Consider the following 21,998-nt stretch of genomic DNA (forward strand, 5'->3'; position numbering starts at 1 on the left):
AATTTATCGTGTTTTCCAAAGTTTTTTCAAGGAATAAACACGATTTTTCCATAGAATGTCCCAATATTGAAGTTGGTTTATCCACAAAATCAAACACATATTTTTTCACTTCTTCTTGTTGCAGTCTAATTCTTCACATTATTTGCAATTGTCTCGTTCATGTCCACCATTGCCAAATCAAATGTCGTCACCATCACTAAGTCATTGATCGTTGTTTTCTTCTTCTATTTCTCTATTGATCTCTCTTATTTAGATTCACAAGTTTTTTGTCACCATCATTACAGGTCTTTCATCAATTATCGTAGACCTTTCAACTTCATCCAACAATCATTCTTCTTCAACTTTGCAAACTTGTTGTCATTGATTATCACAAGTCCTTTGTTGATCGTCACAAATCCATTGCCACCATGAGTTGTCAAACTTTTCTCTTCAACTTCGCAAACATTTTGTCACCAATCATCAGAGCTCTACAAATAAATAACACCTATGTTTTTTATAGTTTAAACTTTCATATAGTCACTAAACAATAAATTTAGTTATTGTTAAGTAAATTAATTAAAATCTCATTAACTTTTTTAACTATCTCTCAACTAAAAATAAAAAAAACGCCCTTGTTAATTGTGATATGTTGGCTTAAAGATGTATGATTAAAATATTTTCATACTAACAAGATAATTTTTAATTTTAAATATAAAACAAATAAGATAAAAGTCATATATATCTACATCTTAAATAAAAATATGACAAGAACAATTTAATGCCAATTAGACTATTAAAGAGATAACTTCAAACTTTATTCAAGCATGTGAAGATTAATTTTTGAACCTTATCAAAAATTAAAAAATTATTGAGATATTTAAACAAAAAAATCCTAAGACATTTGAATAGAATTAGAGAGTTTTTGATCTAAAAGTTCGTATAATAAGAATTAGAATGTTTAAATTCTAACCATTTAAAAAAGAATTCTTATACATTAACATAAAAAAAGTTAAAAAAATATTAGTAAGGTTAAAAGGCAGTTCCATGTTGCTTCCATGGTTCATGGTTGATCTTGATAAAAAGATAATTCTATCTTGAGTAATGCTATTTATTTTTACTAGAGATGAGTATTTAATTGATATTATATACCTATTTAAAAAATATAAAAATAAAATTTAAAGTAATATTATTTACACATTTAGATTGATATATTATTAATTAATTATCAATATATTTTTTATTAAATTATTAAAATAAAAGGTGTATTGATAATTAATTAATAGAGAGTCAATATAAACATAAAATTAGATATATAAATAATATTATTTTAAAATCTGTTACACGTCTTTTATTTATTTTAAATAAATAATTTTATATGAATTATTATATTATTATATTTATAATAAAGATGAATAATATTATTTTTTAAGATGATTATCCTTATATGACCTAAATATTCGTGTTTTTAATTATAAAAAAAAATAAATTACATATTAAACATTTAATATTTGACCATGAAAAAATAAAACTCACACCCTATTAAATTATACCCGCACATCACTTACCCTTTTACTATCCAATCAATCTTTATTTCGGGCAGCAGTAGTAGCAGTAGTAGTATAATCCGTCGTGCGCCACATTTTGGGGAGATGATTTGTCCCCGCCGCCGATCTCTTAATAAACGCTAAACAACAGCAGCAACAGCTAGAGAGAGAGAGAGAGAGGGAGACGAAGAGATGGCTTGCTCGTCATTGAGTTTCCCAGTGACGGCAAAAAAGCCAAGTTCTCACGCAAAATCGTCTCCTTCAAGCGCTGTTGCTGCTGCTGCAGTGTCTCCCTCTTCTTCGTTGCATTCTTCGAGTTCGAGATCCAATCAATGCTCACAGTTGTTCCTGTCCTCCTCACGTCCGTCTCTGTCTCTCCGTTACGATCTAAACCTAATCCCGCGTCGTCTCTCGAGGAAGCCCCCTAATTTCCTGGTAATGATTATTTTTGCCCCTGCTAAATTGAAGAATTTTTCGAATTGGCTTTGTGTCCTGTCTGTGTTTGCTTCTGCTGCTGACATTCAAGAGAAGGAGAAGTAAAAGAAAAGTAATTCGAAGTACTAGGAAGTTGTCCCTTGTTAGACCAATCCTCTTACCAACTGAAAAACTAATATTTTCCTCGATTTTCTTGGTAACCAAACAGCAATGTGACATCTCTCTTCTCAATTACTTTTGAGGACAGGTCGTCTCATCCCTCGGCAATAAGCCAGAACCTCTGAAGGTGATGATATCTGGGGCTCCTGCTTCAGGTAAAGGGACTCAATGCGAGCTCATATCTAAGAAGGTAGGTTATTCTTCCCATATATTACCTTTGGTATCTGAGCAACAAAAAGATGGTATCCTGATACAAAATATTTTACCCTTTTTTTCCTCTTCAGTGAAGGAAAATGAGCTGAGCTTGTGCTGATAAATTGACTGGTGTACAAATTATTCCTCTTGTAACTTAAGATAGTCTTTCCTCATTGATTCATTTCATTCCATTACAGTCTTTCCCCATTGATTCATTTGATTCCATTCTTTCTTTACATCTAGGTCCGCCCGTACCTGTTATTTTATGCATAAATTAATTTCCACGAGGGAGCACAAAGTAAATGATAAATATATGCTCATTTCAGCGCTGCCAAAACCAACCCGTTACCTTTTGTTTGCTGGCCCTGTTGTATCCTATACTGGATTCTTTCAATTAAAAGTTCCATCCAGATTCTTGCGATAGGCAATTGATTGCCTAGGTTCGTGTGAATCACACGGTCCTCACAAGTATTAAATGTGTCTACTTGCATTGGGAACACTTCTTTGGGTTCTTCGAATGATCATGGGTTCATAGCAATCCAAATCAGATTGTGGACAAGTAGGACACTTGGTCAGTGTTGTAGTTTGCTAGGAAGCCAAATAACCCTGCTTGAGAAAGAGTGAGAGTAACCACTACCCTGGTAGTAACATTATAAACCTCAGTATAGAGTTTATTAGGAATTTTGGGATTATGTGGCTCTAAATTTTAAAAAGAGGATTTGTCATGGCATGTCACAGAGAGTCTAGTTCTAGGCGGCCAACTTGACTATGAGAAAGACAGCTGTTTCAATTCTATTTGGTATTAGATGTGATAGACTCAAGGGTACTTAATAAATTAAATAAATTTTGATGATAACAAAACTGAAATTGAATAGGGATAAAAACTCTTAAAGTCTAGAAGAAGTATTTTCGTTCAGATGCTTGAGAAGCATCCCTCAAACAACTGAACAAGGGTAGAAACATGGCTTGGTCTCAGTCAAAGTTTAGATGTTTGAAACATGCTCTTCAAATGTCCAAACTAGGGCAGAATGACAATCCCTGATTACAGCAGTGATTCCGACGTTTGAAGCATAACCTACAAACCTTTGAACAAAGATAGAAAATTTCAGATTTTTCCTCAATCTCAACCTCAAAAGTCCAAACCTAGGTAGTGCTACACTCAGAAGTCTAAACACTCGTTTTTAGACGTTTGAATGCAGTTGATTTTCTATAAATGATCCAAAGGATCTTATATCCAAAAGAGAACTTTGAATGCTAACCTATCTCGCACTTTTGTTTACATATACATATATTAACATCTCCTTTGCAAAGAATTATCGTTTGACCAAACTTTTCTTCACACCATGCCAAATCTTTCCCATTTTAGTTAAATAACCTTTTTTCCCTACGATTGTCTAAAAAGTAATATGGTTCCCAAAATATCAACAGTTTACCACCCACTTTTATTTGTATCCATTGCCAAACGTAAGATCAAATTCTCTAGAGTGTTGTCTTCTCTTTTAGATATATGGCTATAGGTTTTTGGAAAATCATTAATGAAAAAGAGGTGGTCCTTGTTGAAGTACTCATAGATGTCTCCTCCACTCCATTATCTCTAATAGCTAGTTTTAGAATTGAGGTCTATAAATGATGTTGTGGGGCTCCCCAAATCCCAAGTGGAAAAGGAATTAATAGAATCCCACACACATCAAGTAAGAATCGAAAATAGGTGTCATGTACCTGGGGGGCATACTATAATAAATATAATTTAGTGGTAATAGGCGCTATAAACCATTTTATATGGGCAGTAATGATGTGTGATACTTAGGCGGTTATTTTGGCAGGAGATGTAGCATGTGAGAGAAGGCTATAAATTGTGGTCGACCCTACTATTGGAATCATCCAGAATTTGAATGCAATCTTGATTCCCTCTCAATTCCCTTCTCAATTCTTCTACTCGTCTCTATCTCTCTCTATTTCTCTAATTCTCTTTCCCTCTACTTCACGAGATTCTTCTCGTTCTCACTGAGATCTCTACCAACTGGGAGAGATCAATTCTCAAGCATTGCTAGATCATTGTGGATCTAACAATTTGGTATTAGAGCCAAATTCTGGGACTCACGAACGAAGGAAATGACAATGGCTAAAGGCACGCGGATGAAGAACTTGGAGGCTCAAGTGCAACAATGCGGATCCACGATGGCGGATTTGCAGGCCAGGGTAGACCAATTGGAGTTGGGATCCGATAGGAACCATGAGGCAATCGTCGCCATTGATAGGAAGTTGGATGTGGCGGTAACGCAGATTTGAGAGGAGTTGCAAGGATTTATGGTGATGTTCGCAAGGCAACATCAAGTAAGCATTTCACCTGATTTTCCCCCTTGAGAGAGAGCAGAGTCGATTCTGCCAAGGCAAGGCAGAACGGATCCAATTATGCCAGGGAGAGGAAGGAATCAGAGGACCACCGAGACTTCGGTGAGAGGAGAAGATCAAGGGGAGCCAGGGGAGGCTAGATGGGAATGGCAGTAGGAGGTGCCAATAGGCTACAATCTGCATGGTTTACCCATGCCACGATTGGAAATTCTCTTGTTCAATGGGGTAAACCCCGCTGGTAGGTTAGGAGATGTGAAAGGGTGTTCGAGTGGTATGGAGTGGTCGAGAGGCAAAATGTGGCAATAGCAACAGCTTACCTTAACGATGCAGGCGACGCTTGGTACCAGGGGTGGTCCAAGGTCCAGGAATTCTGTAGATGGGAAGATTTCGTATAAGAATTCTGTGAAAGGTTCGGGGATCGGGGCTATCGGACTTGGTTGCAGAATTTAACAAAATCAAGCAAATGGGAACGGTGATGGAGTACCAACTAAGATTTGAGGAGTTGAAGGCCTTAATGCTCAACCACAACCCATTCTTAACAGAGGCTTATTTGGTTTCAAGCTTTATAAGTGGCTTGAATGAGGAATTGAGACCCCTGGTGAAGGTGCTAAGACTTCGGACCCTCAAGCACATTGTTGATAGTGCTAGGATGCATGAGATGGCAGTGGAAGCATTGATGAAGAAGCAGAGGGTAGTGAATAAGAGTGTTGTCCCATGAATTCATTGCCTGACAAGAGTTATACCAAGGAATGGGAAAGGGGATCTCTGGGCATGAAGAATTTGGCGCTAACGGCCCCCAACCCCCAAAGAGGGAAGACCTTGGAATAGAGGAGACAGGCGAGCCTCTGTTTTAAGTGTGGAGACAAAGTATTACGTGGGTCATCAATGCAAGAAACAACTCTTGCTATTAGAAGGGGAAGAAAGAGATTTGGTGGAAGAGGGGGAAGCATCACACATGTAAAAAGAAAAAGATGAAGACAATGGTGAGATCTCCCTACACGCCCTAAAGGGACTCGCCAACAACAAGATAATTAAGATAGAGGGGCAGGTGGAGGAGAGTAAGCTAATGATCTTAATTGATAGTGGGAGTACCCACAGTTTTTTGGATGAGGGTACGACTTAGAGGTTGAAATGCCCCTTAATTCTCACTCAGCCATTGACAGTGACGGTGTGATGAACAGGTCTGCTTGTGTAGGGTTTTGTTGGGATATGCAAGGAGAGGGATTCGAGGCTACTAAAATTAGGGGGATGTGATGTAGTATTGGAGGTCGATTGGATGAAAAATGTTAGCCCAATCTGCTTGAACTTTAACAAAATGGAGGTGACCTTCGCAAAGGAGGGAAGGAAGATGACACTAAGAGGTAGCAATGAATTGGGAATATGCAAGATGATTACGAGCAGGGGGTTATAGAAGCTATTCAAGCACAAGATGAACCAAATGGCTCAGTTGTTCTCTGTCCAAGCCACCGAGGAAGGAGAGGAGGAGCTGGGCATCAAAGGGGAGTTCATGTAATACCCCAAGAGCTCAGAGAAGGGTAGTATATATTGAGAATAAGTAAGAAAGGAAACAACACTAGCCGGATACCTTTTGGGTTGAATGTAGGTAAAGAATTCCCGGGGTAAGCGTGCTTAAGCTGGGGAAGTTTAAGGATTGGTGACTCTTGAGAAGTTTGCGTAGGCCCTTCAGGGTAAGTTGTTCTGGTCCTTCCTATCGCTCGATACAGGATGTTATAGGTGGTATCAGAGCCAACCCTTGGTGAAGGCGGTTCGGTGAGGGCGGGGAGTGGCGTCGGGACTCGAGGGTTTATATAAGGAGCGGTTTCTAGCAAGCTTCTAGGATGGTAACCCCCAAAAGGGAGAAGATTTGGGACCAGTTGTAAGGTTGCATGACGAAAACGTCATGTGCTCAAGGGGGGGGGGGAGAATGTAATACCCCAAGAGCCTAGAGAAGGGTAGTATATATTGAGGATAAGTAAGGAAGGAAACAACATTAGCAGGATACCTTTTGGGTTGAATGTAGGCAAAGAACTCCCGGATTAAGCGTGCTTAAACTGGGGAAGCTTAAGGATGGGTGACCCCTAGGAAGTTTGCGTAGATCCATCAGGATAAGTTGTTACGGTCCTTCTTATCACTCAATGCGAGATGTTATAGTTCATTTTAACCATCAGAAGTTCCCCACAATCCCACACTAAGGTACATCATTCTGATCTACTTAATATGCTCCTAGTTGAATTTGAGAATTTATTTGTAGAGCCTAAGTCTCTACCCCCAACTCAAACCATTGATCACGCCATCAACCTTAAGCCCCACATAGAACCCATTAACATTCGTGCCTACCGTTACCCTTCTAACTAGAAAACAGAGATCAAAAAATTGGTTAAGGAGATGTTCCACAAGTCCCTTATAAGACCAACCACAGCCCTTTTGCATCCCCAATGCTGTTGGTAAAAAAAAAAAGAGATGATTTTTAGCGATTTTGTATTGATTATTGTCAATTAAACGACATAACCATCAAGAACAAATTCCCCATCCCACTCATTGATGACCTACTAGATGAATTGAAACATGCTACTATTTTTTCTAAGTTGGACTTGAGATTCGGATACCACCAGATCTGAATGAATCCTATTGACATTTCCAAAACCGCATTTAGAACTCACCAGAGCCACTATGAATTCCTTGTCATGTCCTTTGGCTTAAACAATGCTCCGACCACCTTTCAATCCCTAATAAACTATATTTTTGAGCCATACCTCAGAGATTTTATTCTTGTATTCTTTGATGATATTCTGATATATAGCCCTATTTTTGACCTCCACCTAAAACATTTGAGGACTACATTTGAAATTCTTAAGCTCAACAAGCTGTAGATTAAGAGATCAAAGTGTGCCTTCGTACAAAGTCAAGTGGAATATTTGGGATATATCATATCGAGTCAAGGAGTGAGTACTGACCCTAAAAAAGTGGTTGCCATGACCAACTGGCCGAGATCGACAACTGTTAAGGCCTTGAGGGGTTTCTTGGGGATGACGATTGTTATAGAAGATTTGTAAAGAGGTATGGGGGCATAAGTAGGCCACTTACGGACTTGTTGAAGAAAGACAACTTTGGGTGGGATCATAAGGTAAAGGCAGCCTTTGAGTCATTGAAGAAGGCTATGAGTGAAACCCTAATGCTCGGCTTGCCAGACTTTGGCAAGACAGTTGTGGTGGAGATAGATGCTACTGGAATGGGCATAGGGGTGGTCCTCATGCAAAAAGGCTAACCATTAGCATTTATAAGTTAGGCATTGGCCCCAAAACATATGGGCCTCAGTGTGTATGAAAAGGAGTTGTTAGTAGTTATTTTTACAGTGGATAAATGGAGACATGACCTTGAGGGGAACAAATTTATCATAAAAATCGATCATGAGAGTTTGAAGTTTCTACTACAACAGAAACTTAACACTCACTTGCAGAGAAAGGGAATAACTAAATTAATGGGCCTGGATTATGCAATCCAATACAAGAAAGAGGAGGAGAACATTGCAACAGATGCTTTGTCTAGATGCCATGAAGAGGGAACAATTGTTTCCATCTCAACTTTAGTTCTAGAGTGGTGTCAGGAGGTGGCCAATAGTTACGAGGGGGATGAGCAAGGCAAGGCTCTCTTGGAGCAATTGATAATTGCTCCTACAAGTAAGGTGGGGTATACACTGGCACATGGGGTGATAAGATTCAAGGGTAGGCTAGTGGTAGGAAACATCACAGAACTGAAGAAGAGGATACTACAGGCCTTACATGAATCCCCTCTTGGTGGCCATTTAGGAGTCCAAAATACTTATCACAAGGTGAAGCAACTGTTTAGCTAGCCTAAGTTGAAAGAGGAGGTGATGAAGTTTGTCCTTGCATGTGATGTGTGTAAGAGAAGGATTGCATATTTGTAGTGGTGGATAGATTCTCCAAATTTGTTTGTTTTATGGGCCTCATTCACCCTTACACAACACAAAAAGTAGCTTGGGTCTTATTAGACCAAGTGGTGAAAGTGCATGGGGTGCCGAAGACTATAATGTTAGACTGAGACAAGGTTTTCACCAGCCTCCTATGGCAATCACTAATGAAATCTCTGGGAGCTAAGCTAAACCTCTCCTCTGCCTATCATCCTCAAACTGATGGGCAAACCTAGAGAGTCAACTAATGCCTCGAAACCTACTGTCAGCTCCTGAGGGTTTGACTGAAATTACTTGATCGTTTGAATAATCGAGAGCGAGAACAGAGAAGTTTAGGAAGGAAGAGAGAGAGAATATTCATTCATTCGATAATGATGGGGGAATGATCAGCTCATATATATAGCTGACCCAATCCCTCCCTATGTACGGTTACAGATTATCGTTGGTAGGAATGTACCAACTGCCTAATGCGGTAACAAAAAAAATACAACTCCCTACTGCATACTTTCTAATATGCTACTTCCTACCTCTAGTGTATTGTAATTACAATAGCACCCCCCTATCTCGTTAGTACATGACAATTACCCCTCCCTTCAAAATCTTCTTGTCCTCAAGAAATGCTAAGAAGACCTCCTGCTTGAGGAAATTGCTTGAGAATATCTGGGAGATATTCTCAAGTGTTGTTGTCGGGATGGAGGTTAGACCATTGGACGGGAACTTGAACGATGGGAGCCCCTTGTCTGTAGATGACCCTTCTATCAATTATAGCCTTAGGCCCCCTTGCATTGCCATCAGAATTCTGGAAAGTAGGGTAGAGTTGGACCGACTTGTTGCGCCCCCACTAGCTTCTTAAGGAATGACACATGGAAGACCGGATATATGTTGAAGTTTTCCAGTATCTGTAGTTGATAAGCCACACTTCCCACGTGTGCTAAAATTGGAAATGGCCTATAAAACTTCAGGTTGAGCTTTTGAGTTAGGCTTCTGAAGTAGGGCTTTCAGATGGCCTGGCTTAAGCTTCAAATATACCAAGTCTCCCACTTGGAATTCGCTTTCACTTCTCCTTTTGTCTGCAAATTGTTTCATACAATTCCTTGAATTGGCTAATTCCGTCTTGAGCACTTGAAAGGACTATTGCCTTTGTTACAGGTAAGCATCTGGAGCTGCCACTGTAGAGGAGCTTTTCAATTCTGGCAGCAAGGGTGGTTTGTACCCATACATGGCTTCAAAAGGGGATCCCTTGATGGAGATGTGGTAGTTGGAGTTATACCACCATTGAGCCATCACAAGCCACTTATGCCAAGTCTTTGGTTGTAGGAAACAAGCACAATGCAAATATGTCTCCAAGCATTGGTTTACTCTTTCGGTCTGGCCATCAGATTCCGGATGATAGACCGTTGACATATTGAGTTTGATCTCTAACAAGCTCATCAATTCCTTCCACAATAGGCTGGTAAAAATTTTGTTCCGATCAGATACTATAGCTTTAGGGACTCCATGTAATTTTACCACTTGATCCAAGAACACCTTAGCTATCTCCTAAGCTGTGTAAGGGTGGGTCAGGCCTATGAAATGGACATATTTTAACCTATTCACTATCACCATAATGCAGTCTCGCCTTTTTGACTTGGGTAAGTCCTCAATGAAATCCATTGAGATACTTTCCCAAGGTCCTCCTGGTACATCTAAGGGTTGTAACTACCCTGGAGTGGCCATAGTTTCTGATTTGCACCTTCTACAAACATCACAACTCAACGTAAATTCCACCACATACATTTTTAACCCTAGCCAGTGAAAGAGTTGCTTGACCCTGTGATAGGTATTAACTATGCCTGAGTGTCCTCCTATCAATGAATTGTGCAGTGCCTCTACAATCTTCCTCTTTCAAATTCTCATCCTTCCCTATCACCAACCTTCCTTGGTTCCTGATAAGGCCATTGGTTAAGGTATATCCCTGCTTGACATTAGGATCCACCACCAGTTGCTGTAGAAGCTCCTGAATGTTCTCATCGGTCTCATAGCTTGAGACCACTTCCCGATACCAATCTGGAACTACTCTATTGTAAGGGCAACAGAGTTTCCTTCTTCATAGCACCTAGATAATGCATCTGTAGCCAGATTTACCTTCCCCTTCCGGTATTGCATTACATAATCCAAGCTCATTAACTTGATCATTTTCTTACTCTACAACTGTGTATGTAACTTCTACTGTAGTAAAAAACTTCAGGCTCTTGTGGTTTGTTTTGATCACAAACCTCACTCATAGCCCGCTTAAGTTTATAGAACGCCTCTTCTGCCTTATCATTCCACTGAAACCCATCCTTCTTCAGTAGTTCTGTTAATGGCTGGCTGATTACTACATAATCTTTGACAAACTGGCGATAGTAACCAGTCAAACCCAAAAACTCCCTTAATCCCTTAACATTTTGAGGCCTTGGCCATTTCACCATTGTTGCTACCTTACTAGGGTCTATGCATCCCTGCATTAGTTATTATATGGCCTAAATACTTCACATGTCTCTGTGCAAAGGCACATTTTGACTCCTTAGCATACAATTTATCAAGTCTAAGGACCTCAAAGGTGGTTTTCAAGCAGTCTAGGTGCTTAGAAAATGAGGGATTGTAAATTAGAATATCATCAAAAAATACTAGAATAAATTTACGCAAGTAGGGTTTAAAGATTTGGTCCATCAACACCTGAAAGGTAGCTGGAGCGTTGGTGAGTTCAAATGGCATTACCTTGAATTCTTAGTGCCCTCAGTGAGTGTTAAAAGCAGTTTTAGGAATATCTTGAGGCTCCATCCGAATTTGGTGATACCTTGATCTGAGGTCTAGCTTAGTGAAAACGGATGCATGTTTCAACTCATCAAGTAAGTCTTCCACAATGGGTATGGGAAACTCATCCTTGATGGTTATGACATTGAGTTGATGATAGTCAACACAAAATCTCCATGAACCATCTTTCTTTTGACAAGTAACACGAGTGATGCAAATGGGCTATGACTAGGATCTCACATTAATTGGCTTGGAGTTGGGCTTAAGGTTGATATAGTATGGTCACAGGGTCTCTTAGGGGGAAGGGAGTTAAGCTCAGAAAAGAGGTCCCTAAACTCAATTAACAACATGTTGAGAGAGTTAGTTTTGTGTACCTTCCACTGATCATGTCAATGGCTGCTCATAGTTATTGCCAATTGTCCTTCTTGCTCTTACCCTCCCTCGGTGGTTCCCAAGGCATGGATGGAGAACAGATGTGCCACTTGGGAGAACTTGCTCTTGAGCATTCTTTGTAGCCTCTTCCCTGATATCATCTTTCACATTCCTGATTCTTGGCTGCCAGTTAGAACCTTCTCTTCCCCTTTTTCTCAAAGGTCACCTCCATTTTATTGAAATCAAAGCTAATAGGGTTCACCCCTCTCATCCAGTCCACTCTATGCACCACATCACATCTCCCTAACTTCAATAATCTCAAATCTGTCACGAATTCTTCCCCATTCATCTCCCAACAAAACCCCAAGCATGAGGATTGACTTAAAACCTTATTACCATTTGCCACTATCACTGAAAGAGGGTGAGAATTCGAGACCTCACACCCTAACTTCTTTGCCATGCTTTCATCCAAAAAGCTATGGGTACTCCCATTATCGATGAGTACCATTAAGGGACAATTGCGGGCCCTTCCTTCCACCTTAATAATCTTATTGTGTGTCAATCCCTTTAGTGCATGTAAGGAGATTTCTCCTTTATCCTCCCCTTTAGCCTCGAAGTTTTCTTCTGCTACTACTTCTTCATCATCTTCCCCTTCCAGTAACAAGAGTTGGAGTCTACACCTATGTCTTGGGAAGTATCTGTCTCTGCATCTATAGCATAGGCCCGCCTGACGTCTTTGTTCTATTAACCTCCCCCCATCTGTTGGATTAGGGGCTACAGGGGGGTAATGCTAGGACACCCTTGCCACTGTGCCCTATTCTCCTTTCTTAATGCCTTTTTTCTGGACTACCAACCCTCGGAGATCACGCCTTTCACTTGACAACTCTGCTTATGTAACAGTGCCTCAATAATCATTTCTTGCAATCTTGCACTCTCTGTAGCCTGCTTGATTGTCACAGGTTGCATCATCTTCACCATGGGCCTCACTTCATCCCCGAGGCCATTAATAAAACTTGATACAAAGTATTCTTCTGACAGATGGGGATTGTGCACCATCATTAAGGACATTAGCTCCTCAAACTTGAGTTGATAGGTTTGCACTGTACCATTTTGCTTGAGTTTGTTGAACTCCTCAATTATATCCCTCATACTCCTGTCTCCAAATCTCTCACATAAGTCATTAGCAACTTGCCCTCCTCCGTAGGGCAAACATCCGCTCACACCTCCTTACCCGCCATCTCGGATCTTCTTTGTCCCAAAGTGGGATCTCCAATTTGGGCATAGGAAAGCTCGATTGGTTACGATTAGCTTGAGCTCCTACCCTCATCTCTCGTATGTTTTCTCTTGTCACTTAAAACTCAAACTTTGACGTCCCCACTGGTTGGTGCTTTGTTCCCACTCTGAGAAGAATAGGCTCCAATCTCTCCCTATGAGGAAACACAAGTGAGAGTCTTACCGGTTGTTGGGATGCAAACATCCTTATGAACTAGTGCATCTGCTCCATCATCTGCTTTCGAAGTAGAGCACTCTGTTCTCGGTTCTCCCCTCGCCACCTTTCTATCGCCTAATCAATCCGAGCATCAACCCTTGCTCCAACAGAGGATTCGAGAGTCCCCATTCTTGTTTGCATCTCCACCATTGCTACAGTTACTTGCTGTAGCAGGGACTCCATTTGCTTCATCCTCGTTCCATTGGCCATGGTGATAATTTTTTCCTATTCGATCGACGCCTAAGAGCACTTCTCTAATACCAAATGTTAGCTCCCGATGGTCTAACTGAAATTACTCGATTGTTTGAATGATCAAGAGCAAGAACAGAGAAGTTTAGGAAGGAAGAGGGAGAGAGAGAGAGAGAGAGAGTATTCATTCATTCAATAATGATGGGGGAATGATCAGCTTGTATATATAGCTGACCCAATCCCTCCCCATGTGCGGTAACAGATTACCGTTGCTGGGAATGTACTAGCTACCTAATGCGGTAACAAAAAAAATACAACTCTCTACTGCATACTTTCTAATATGCTACTTCCTACCTCTAGTGTATTGTAATTACAATAGCACCCCCCTTATCTTGTTAGTACATGACACCTACCTCAAGTGCTTGTGTTTTGCACACCAAAGAGCTGGCACAAGTGGATTTCAGTAGCACAATGGAGGTATAATTCCACCTACCATAGTGCCATTAAAATGCCACCCTTCGAGACCCTTTTTGGTTATCAACCCCCTTATTTCCAGCTACCTGGCCCTACCAGTGTGGTTGCGCTGGATGAACACTTGTAGCAGAGGCAACAAGTCCTTCAGCAACTGAAGAAGGACTTAGCCATGCCCCGGAATCAAATGAAATAAATGGCGGACAAGGGAAGGAGTGAGAGAACATTCAATGTGGGAGAGACAGTCTATTTGAAGCTGAAGGGACCCTATCTCAGATCCTTACCTCCCGGCCCTATCTCTAAGTTGAGTCTCAGGTACTTTGGTCCCTTTCTCATTGTGGCCAAATTGGGAAATGTAGCTTACAAATTGTTGCTACCGGAGGGAACTCAAATCCACCCTGTATTTAACGTATCGTTGTTGAAGAAGTTGATAGGGAACCAATCGGCCAATGCCCAGTTACCTTAGAGACCCCTAGACTTTGAATTGCCTCTAGTACCGACTGCCATTGTAGATCACAAAGTCATCTATCAACATGGGGCCCCAATAATGTAGGTGTTGGTGCAATAGTCCAGCATGCCTCCAGATAATAGCACTTGGGAGTACCTCTCGGACTTACTTAAGCAGTTTTCCAAAGCTGCTAGTCACTTAACCATTTCTGGAGGACAAGAAATGTCTCAAGAGGAGGGTATTTGTCATGTACCTAGGGGGTTATAGAATTTAGTGGTAATAGGCGCTATAAACCATTGTATATGGGCAGTAACGATGTGTGATTCTTAGGCGGTTATTTTGGCGGGTGATGTAGCATGTGAGGGAAGGCTATAAAGTATGGCCGACCCTACTATTGGAATCATCCAGAATTTGAATGAAATCTTGATTCCCTCTCAATTCTTCTATCCTTCTCTATCTCTCTCTATTTATCTAATTCTCTTTCCCTCTACTTCACAAGATTCTTCTCGTTTTCATTGAGATCTCTACCAACAGGGAGAGATCAATTCTCAAGCATTGCCAGTTCCTTGTGGATTTGACAATAGGGAGCTGGCTCCCTCTTATAAATAGGTCATATCTTACTTTATTTTATATGAGATAGAGACACGTCATTCTAGAGAGAGGCTTGGGTAACAAAGGGGTGTACTTGTGTATGAGGGTGGTGTGTGAAAGGGAGGGTTTTTTCAAATTTGTCCATAAAACTTATAATCTAATAAAACAGCCAACGGAGTTTGAGATCGTGGACAGGCTTGTCGTGAAGCCAAACCACATAAAATCTTGTGTTTGTTTTTATTGTGTGATTGATTTATTGTGCTTTTGTTTTCCCAACAAGTGGTATTAGTTGCAAACCCAATTTTTTTGTAGATCAGACCGCTAGATAGGGAAATGTTGCGGGGAGGAGTTTTTCAGCCAATTTGTCCGTTTGTCATCACTAGAGTGAGATTAGATCAATCAAATCTCAAATTTAGATTCTCTAGGTTTGGTTTTAGTAGTCTGCAAAGTTTCAGGTCAATCGGACGGTTGGATTGTGAGATATCGCCGTTTGAATTCAAAGCATTCTCAGCCGTTGAATTCAGTTGCTAGAGGAAGGGGACAGCTTGCGGACATCAGCCCTAGACACATCATCATCCAGTCAGTATGCATGTCACCCCTCAAGTCAACTGGTTGAAGGTTAAACTGCCGCTTCATTGGTCAAACACCACATCAGCAAAAAAAGTCAAACAGCCCTTCCCCCTAATTTTGATGAGCTGCTTTCGATTTTGGGGTTTGTTTTCTCAAATTCAGCTTTTATGATGGTATTTTGAGCAAGGCAGGAGTTTTCAAGTGCCACAGCAGGAAAATTTGAGATTTCGCTGTTTGATGGGAAGATGAATTTTCCCTTGTGGCAGAGCACCATCCAAGATGTGTTGGTTCAACAGGGTCTCGATGTTGCTTTAGAGGATGAAAGACCGAAAGAAATGAAGGAGTCTGATTGGACAGCAATACAAAAAAAGGTTGCGAGTACAATTCTGTTGGCTCTGTTCCTGAGATTAAGTATAGTGTGTTGAAGGAGACCACACCAAATGCATTATGGAACAAGCTTGAGAGTATCTATGCATCGAAGTTGCTTACCAACCGTTTGTGCTTGAAGATGAAATTGTATTCATTAAAGATGGATGAAGGTGGTAATCTCCATGATCACATTAATTTGTTCAACCAACTAGTTTGTCAATTGTTGAATGCAAATGAGACGTTGAAGGATGAAGAACAGGCACTACTTTTATTATCCTCACTGCCCACTTTGCACAAGTCCTTGGTACAGGCAATGATGGTGGGCAGAACTACTTTGAAGCTGCATGAGGCAACTGCCAACTTAAGGGAGAATGAGAGGATAATGAGGAGCGACAGCTTGCCTATAGGAGATTGTGTACTAGTTGTGGAGAGTTTTGAGCAAGGGAGGACTCAATCTAAGAGTGGCTTAAGCAGAAGATCAAATTCTCGGTTGAGAGACACAAAGAGAATATGAGCAATGTACAATGCTACTATTATAACCAATTAGGCCATATCCAAAGCCGTTGTTAGAAATTGAAGGAAGACTTGAAGAGTTTGAAATTGTTGTAGGCGAAGATGAAGGGCAAGACAATGGTTGAGGATGAGGATGAGAATAATGTGATTGTTAGTGAAAATGGAGATTTCTATTTAGCAAAGAGTGCTAACAGTGATGATGTTGTTAATGATTATATTGAGAATAATGTGATTGTTTGTGATGAGTGTTGGATTCTACTGTTTTGTGCACATATGTAAGGATTAAGTATGTTTGAGACTTTGTGCACCAATGAAGATTTTGGCTCTATTAATGTGGGGAACAATCAAAAGTTGAAGATTGAGAGCATGGGAAGTGTTAGTCTCAAACTCCACAATGATAAAGTCATGACATTCTATAACGTGAGGCACGTACCTATGGCAAGTGTCAACATTGTCTCATTGGGCAAGTTGACAATGCATAGGTACAAGTATGTTAGGCTGTGTTTGATAGCACACATTTGCCATAGAAATTTTCTAATCATGTGTGATATTACACATGTTTTCTATAGAAATAATCAAACACCCTTAACTTTTTTATAGAAAATATGTGTATGGTACAAGCATTTAAAGTTTCTTTCCATGGAATTCATTTTCTAAGGAGATTGGGTGGTTTTTGTTTTCTAGGTAATGCAATCAAACATAGCCTTAGAGTTGGAAAATGATGCAAAGTATACAAGGGTAGCAACTTGATTCTTTGTGGAAAAAGAGATAGGAATAATATTTGTTACTTGGATGGCAACCATTTGCAAGAAAGAGCCGAGAGTGACAAGATTGAAAAAGTGAAGAAGAAGGTTTCCTTTTGTGATGTTGTTGAGGTGTTTGGAGATTTGGGTTAAGGGAGGAATTGTCGTGGGGCTCCCCAAATCCCAAACGGAAAAGGAATTAACAGAAACCCACATCAAGTAGGAATAGAAAATAGGGAGGTGGCTCCCTCTTATAAATAGGTCCTATCCTACTTTATTTCATATGTGAGAGAGACACATCATTCTAGAGAGAGGCTTGGGTAACAAAGGGGTGTACTTGGGTACAAGGGTGGTGTGTGAGAGGGAGGGTTTTGTCAAGTTTGTCCATCAAAACTTGTAATTCTTGGTGAATCTAATAAGACATCCCATGGAGTTTGTTTTATGTGAGAGAAACACATCATTCTAGAGAGAGGCTTGGGTAACAAAGGGGTGTACTTGGGTACAAGGGTGGTGTGTGAGAGGGAGGGTTTTGTCAAGTTTGTCCATCAAAACTTGTAATTCTTGGTGAATCTAATAAGACATCCCATGGAGTTTGGGATGGTGGACATAGGCTTGTCGTGAAGTTGAACCACGTAAAATCTTGTGTTTGTTTTTATTGTGTGATTGATTTATGGCAGTTTCGTTTTCCCAATAAATGAAGAAATTTGTAGAGCCACAAAGATGTACAAAAATCTGGAAACACTTGTGAGAACATTTAATTATCTCAAGGCCAAAAAAGTGTGTTGTTGAAGTTGGAGCATTGATTGAATGAGATCTTCATTTACACCTTCTTTGTTTCTCTTGTAATCAAAGCTCTGTAAGTTATAGTGATTTTTTGTTGGTGTATTTATTCTCTTAAGTGAGGGGATTCACACCTTGGTGTGAGGACTTGTTCTTGCCTACAAGAAGGTTTTCTTGGTTTGACAAGGGATTGTATTGGTTTCTAGTTTCGTTACAAGCTAGGGATTCCACTTAATAGAATCTTCAAGGTTTACCTTGAAGAGATGGATGTAGGCTTGAAAGAGTTGAATCTCTATAATCTCTCTTTTTCTTGGTTATATATGTGTTTTATTTTCATATCTTACAAACATAATAGATCCCCCCCCCTTCTCTCGGGTTAACATCTGGGCAACAAGTTTCAAAGGTTAAAACATATCACTTGATAATCCAAACTGGTTTGGTTTAAGATTGTCATTATTTCTGGCAGTTAGTTTTAGTTGAAGAAATTCACACTTCACAACTTATGAGCACCCAGTCACCCTGTGATCCGCAACATCAAGACACCCTTTTTGCTTCTGTTTATTTTTCTAGTCTTGTTATTTGTTTCTCATTTATTTCTTTCACACCTTTTATTTATGTGTTTATCACTTGTCTCTGCAATTTGTGCAACAACGGACTAACATACCCATTTTGTGAACCTTGTTGAAACCAATAATTTATTTATTCTGATGTTGAATTGAACCTTGTATCTTACATTTTATTGATGTGAAGCTCAACAACTATTTGCAACTTTAGAAAAGAAAAAAAAAAAGAAAGCTGCAAATTTAATTCAGCACCAAAATTTTGATTGATTTCTCTTCAATCATGACCTACAAAGTTATTAGTCTTCATTGTCACTGTGACATTGTAAAAGTTGGCTTGTTAAAACATCATTATCATGGTTCTCATCCCTCATGCTTTCAGCTTGTCACACCATGCCTTCAATCTCGCCTTCAGCTTGAGCCTGTCACCATGGATGTGTTGCAGGTGGTTCTGGGGCTTTAGAAGGGTATGATGGGCATTTAACCTACACTAAGGGCATTTTGGGCAGTTCATTCAAAAAATTGGTGACACCATCATTTTCTGTTGCATCTGACTAACAACTATCTAACAATAGGGGGCAATCTGATCTGTTGCAACTTTTGAACAGTAGTGGTATTCAGTGTAGTTTTTGAAATGCAAGTGGTACTTTTGTTTTTATATAAAACCACAGGAGTGCATGGTGTATTTTACCTAAATTTATGGAGGATTTGCTCTACATTTTACCTAAATTTATAGAGGATTCGCCCTACACTCAAACCTTTAATTTTTAGCAAAGTATAAAATACTCCAAGTTTCATGTAGACAGCATAGCATCCATAACAAAACATTAATTCATTTTTTTTCTGTGTCTCAATTAGTCAGCAATATCTTCTTGGTTTTCTTCTTTGAAGGTGATAATCTGTTTTCTCTCACCAGCCTGTGTGGTGAAGTTTTGGTATTGCATGATTTTCTCACCATAGAATTGACTGATGAAGAAAACTGATTGAACAAACCATGCTCTTATATGCAGTATGGTTTGGTGCATATTGCGGCTGGAGATTTACTGAGGGCTGAAGTTTCAGCTGGGAGTGAAAATGGGAAGCAAGCAAAGGAATTCATGGAGAAGGGGCAATTGGTCCCAGATGAAATAGTTGTTATGGTAGACTTTTCCTCTTTTGGGGTTGATTTTATAGCTCTTTCTTTATAAATCCTTTACTTACCTATGGATCATTTAGATGGTGAAGGACCGCCTTTCACAATCAGATTCTCAAGAAAATGGCTGGCTTTTGGATGGATACCCAAGGAGCTTATCCCAAGCAACTGCTCTTAAAGGATTTGGATTTCAGCCAGACATATTCATCCTTCTTGAAGTGAGGTTTCATTATTGTTATTTTTCTACTTGATAACAAGGCAGCTACATTGAATTATCACGTCATGAAGGGACACCAAGAATCATTGTATCCAAAAACAATATCTGACTAATTTGTAGAGTATATGTTCTCATAAGCTACTAGAATTGATCTGGTCTGCGCAAGTTTTAGTTTGTGATGTCAGGATCTGGTTATCCTTTACCTTGATTTAGTTGCTCAACTTATTCTTTAGCTTTTGTCTGTGACAAACGATAATTCATATAAATAACTCATTTGCAGGTTTCTGAGGACAATCTTGTTGAGCGAGTGGTTGGGCGTAGGTTAGATCCTGTCACCGGTAGGATATACCACTTGAAGTATTCTCCACCAGAGACTGAAGAAATTGCTGCACGACTTACCCAGCGCTTTGATGACACAGAGGAAAAGGCAAATACAACACTTCTTCCCTTAGTTTGAATTTGTGTACTGTGGAGAACTCTACTTTCTGTTAGAAACAAGAAGTTTTTGATGGAAGGAAAATAATATAAATATGCAACTTTACATGTGCATTAGAAAATTCTTTTTCCTTTTCTTTTTCTTCCATAAATCCTAGTTCCAGACATAGCATTAGTGTTTATTTGACAACATTTCCAATTCTTTTTGGTTTGCCTATCTATATTCGCAATGTGTTTTATTGTTGATACTGATCTTATTCAGGTAAAGTTGCGATTGCAAACTCATCATCGAAATGTAGAATCTGTACTCTCCATGTATGAGGACATAACTGTCCGGGTATGTTATTTTTTTTTTTCTCTCTCTCCTTGTATGTCCACAGGAAAGGATAGAAACAAAGAGAAAAAATGGAGCAAGGGAAACTTCTTTGAGCTATTTTTTGAAAGCACTCACTTCATTCTTGAAGTCTGAGGCATGTTTTGCAATTTAATAAGCTAGAATATATACTGATATGTTCGCTATTATGGCATACCATTTAGTAGTTTAATGATAATTGGATTATTTCTACCTAGGATTTCTCAGACAGTCTTCTTGATGCCAAGTTGCTCTCTTTGCCATATTGTTTAGAAGGATGAAAAACAGATTATTTCTAGAGTTGAGGGTTGATCTGATATCAGTATTACAAATCAAGACTTGTAAGTAATGTTTTATATCCAGTGCCATCTGTCTGTGGCCTTGCTACTCAGGAATTTTAATCGCTTTTCTTGGACAAGAGTTCATGGAAGGTCACTCTAATAGATGGTCACTTTTCCAACACTTTGCTTCTTCTGACTATTGATGAAGTTTCTACTTCTCACTGAAATCCATGGTCTCAGAAGCTGGAGGTAGAGCAATACTCAATAGGGGACAAGCAGAGTGTCTTTTATGAATATGGGTTTGAGCCTTCCGTGTGTGACCCTGACACTGTGTGTTTATGTGATTTTGTGTGTTCATTTTCTTCCTTCGGATGAATGGCTGTGTTCATTCTGAAGCCTAAATTGGTTGGTCATTGTTCATTTCAGGTAAATGGAAATGCATCAAAAGATGATGTGTTTGCGCAAATTGACATCGAGCTGAAAAAACTTGTTGAGCAAAAGAAGGCTACATCAGGATCAGTAGCAGCTTGAGGATAAGAACGCTTGATAGAATAGTAAAATACCTTCTTCACCGCTTGCTAACATGCTATAGAGGAAAGTGGAAAAAGATAAGAGGAGAATGTGGCAATTGCCATCATATATGTCTTACCCATCAGACCAAAGTACATTCCCAAGATTATGGATGAACAAATACCAGATGTATTAATCTTCTCATGTAGTTTTGCTTTTTTACTTTTCCTTATCTAGAACTCACCCTCTGCATTTCGTTTTCTTATATTTTGATGTTCTTTTATTGGGGTGGAGGGGTTGATGCCAAAGGAGGACGAGAAGAAGAGGAAAAGAAGTATGCTCCTCAAGAGTTGTAATATCTTTTGCTTATTATTGTTCCTTTGTTTGAATCGAACTTCATACTGGCTTGATTGGAAGTAGCTGGTATGTTTTTATGTCTTTCTAGAAGCTAAATAAGGTACTAATAGTAAAGAAATGTATTGAGAAGCCAAGCAAGACTTGTAGGGTTCTTTTCACCCACTTGTTTTAATAATAATTGGTCTAACGGTCCTGCTTCCCTCCAACTAATGCTTAGACCTCTAAATTATAATTTGGGCAAGGGGTCTTATA

General features: G+C 39.5%; 1 protein-coding gene across 2 annotated transcripts; it reads left to right on the forward strand.

Annotated features, from left to right (window-relative positions):
* The first annotated feature begins 1,572 nt into the window (after positions 1-1,572).
* Positions 1,573-21,823, forward strand: LOC127799929 (adenylate kinase, chloroplastic). 2 transcript variants are annotated; one of them, XM_052334223.1, is made up of 7 exons: positions 1,574-1,958; positions 2,206-2,307; positions 19,473-19,601; positions 19,678-19,812; positions 20,092-20,238; positions 20,509-20,583; positions 21,306-21,823. In XM_052334223.1, the coding sequence occupies exons 1-7, from the start codon at positions 1,716-1,718 to the stop codon at positions 21,408-21,410; spliced, it is 936 nt and encodes a 311-aa protein (XP_052190183.1). In that variant the 5' UTR covers positions 1,574-1,715; the 3' UTR covers positions 21,411-21,823. The 2 variants fall into 2 exon arrangements, with proteins under 2 accessions (XP_052190184.1, XP_052190183.1); XM_052334224.1 differs by lacking the exon at positions 20,509-20,583 and having other exon boundaries at positions 1,573-1,958.
* The last annotated feature ends 175 nt before the right edge of the window (positions 21,824-21,998 follow it).

This window comes from Diospyros lotus, chromosome 4 (assembly GCF_014633365.1).
Source record: "Diospyros lotus cultivar Yz01 chromosome 4, ASM1463336v1, whole genome shotgun sequence".
Classification (NCBI taxonomy): domain Eukaryota; kingdom Viridiplantae; phylum Streptophyta; class Magnoliopsida; order Ericales; family Ebenaceae; genus Diospyros; species Diospyros lotus.

What these genes read in the sequence shown, in the direction of transcription:
- LOC127799929 (XM_052334223.1), top strand. Translation starts at nt 1,716, where the DNA reads ATGGCTTGCTCGTCATTGAGTTTCCCAGTGACGGCAAAAAAGCCAAGT. An exon ending in GCGAGCTCATATCTAAGAAG is followed by an intron (nt 2,308 to 19,472) that starts GTAGGTTATTCT and finishes TCTTATATGCAG; the next exon opens with TATGGTTTGGTGCATATTGC. An exon ending in TTGATGACACAGAGGAAAAG is followed by an intron (nt 20,239 to 20,508) that starts GCAAATACAACA and finishes GATCTTATTCAG; the next exon opens with GTAAAGTTGCGATTGCAAAC.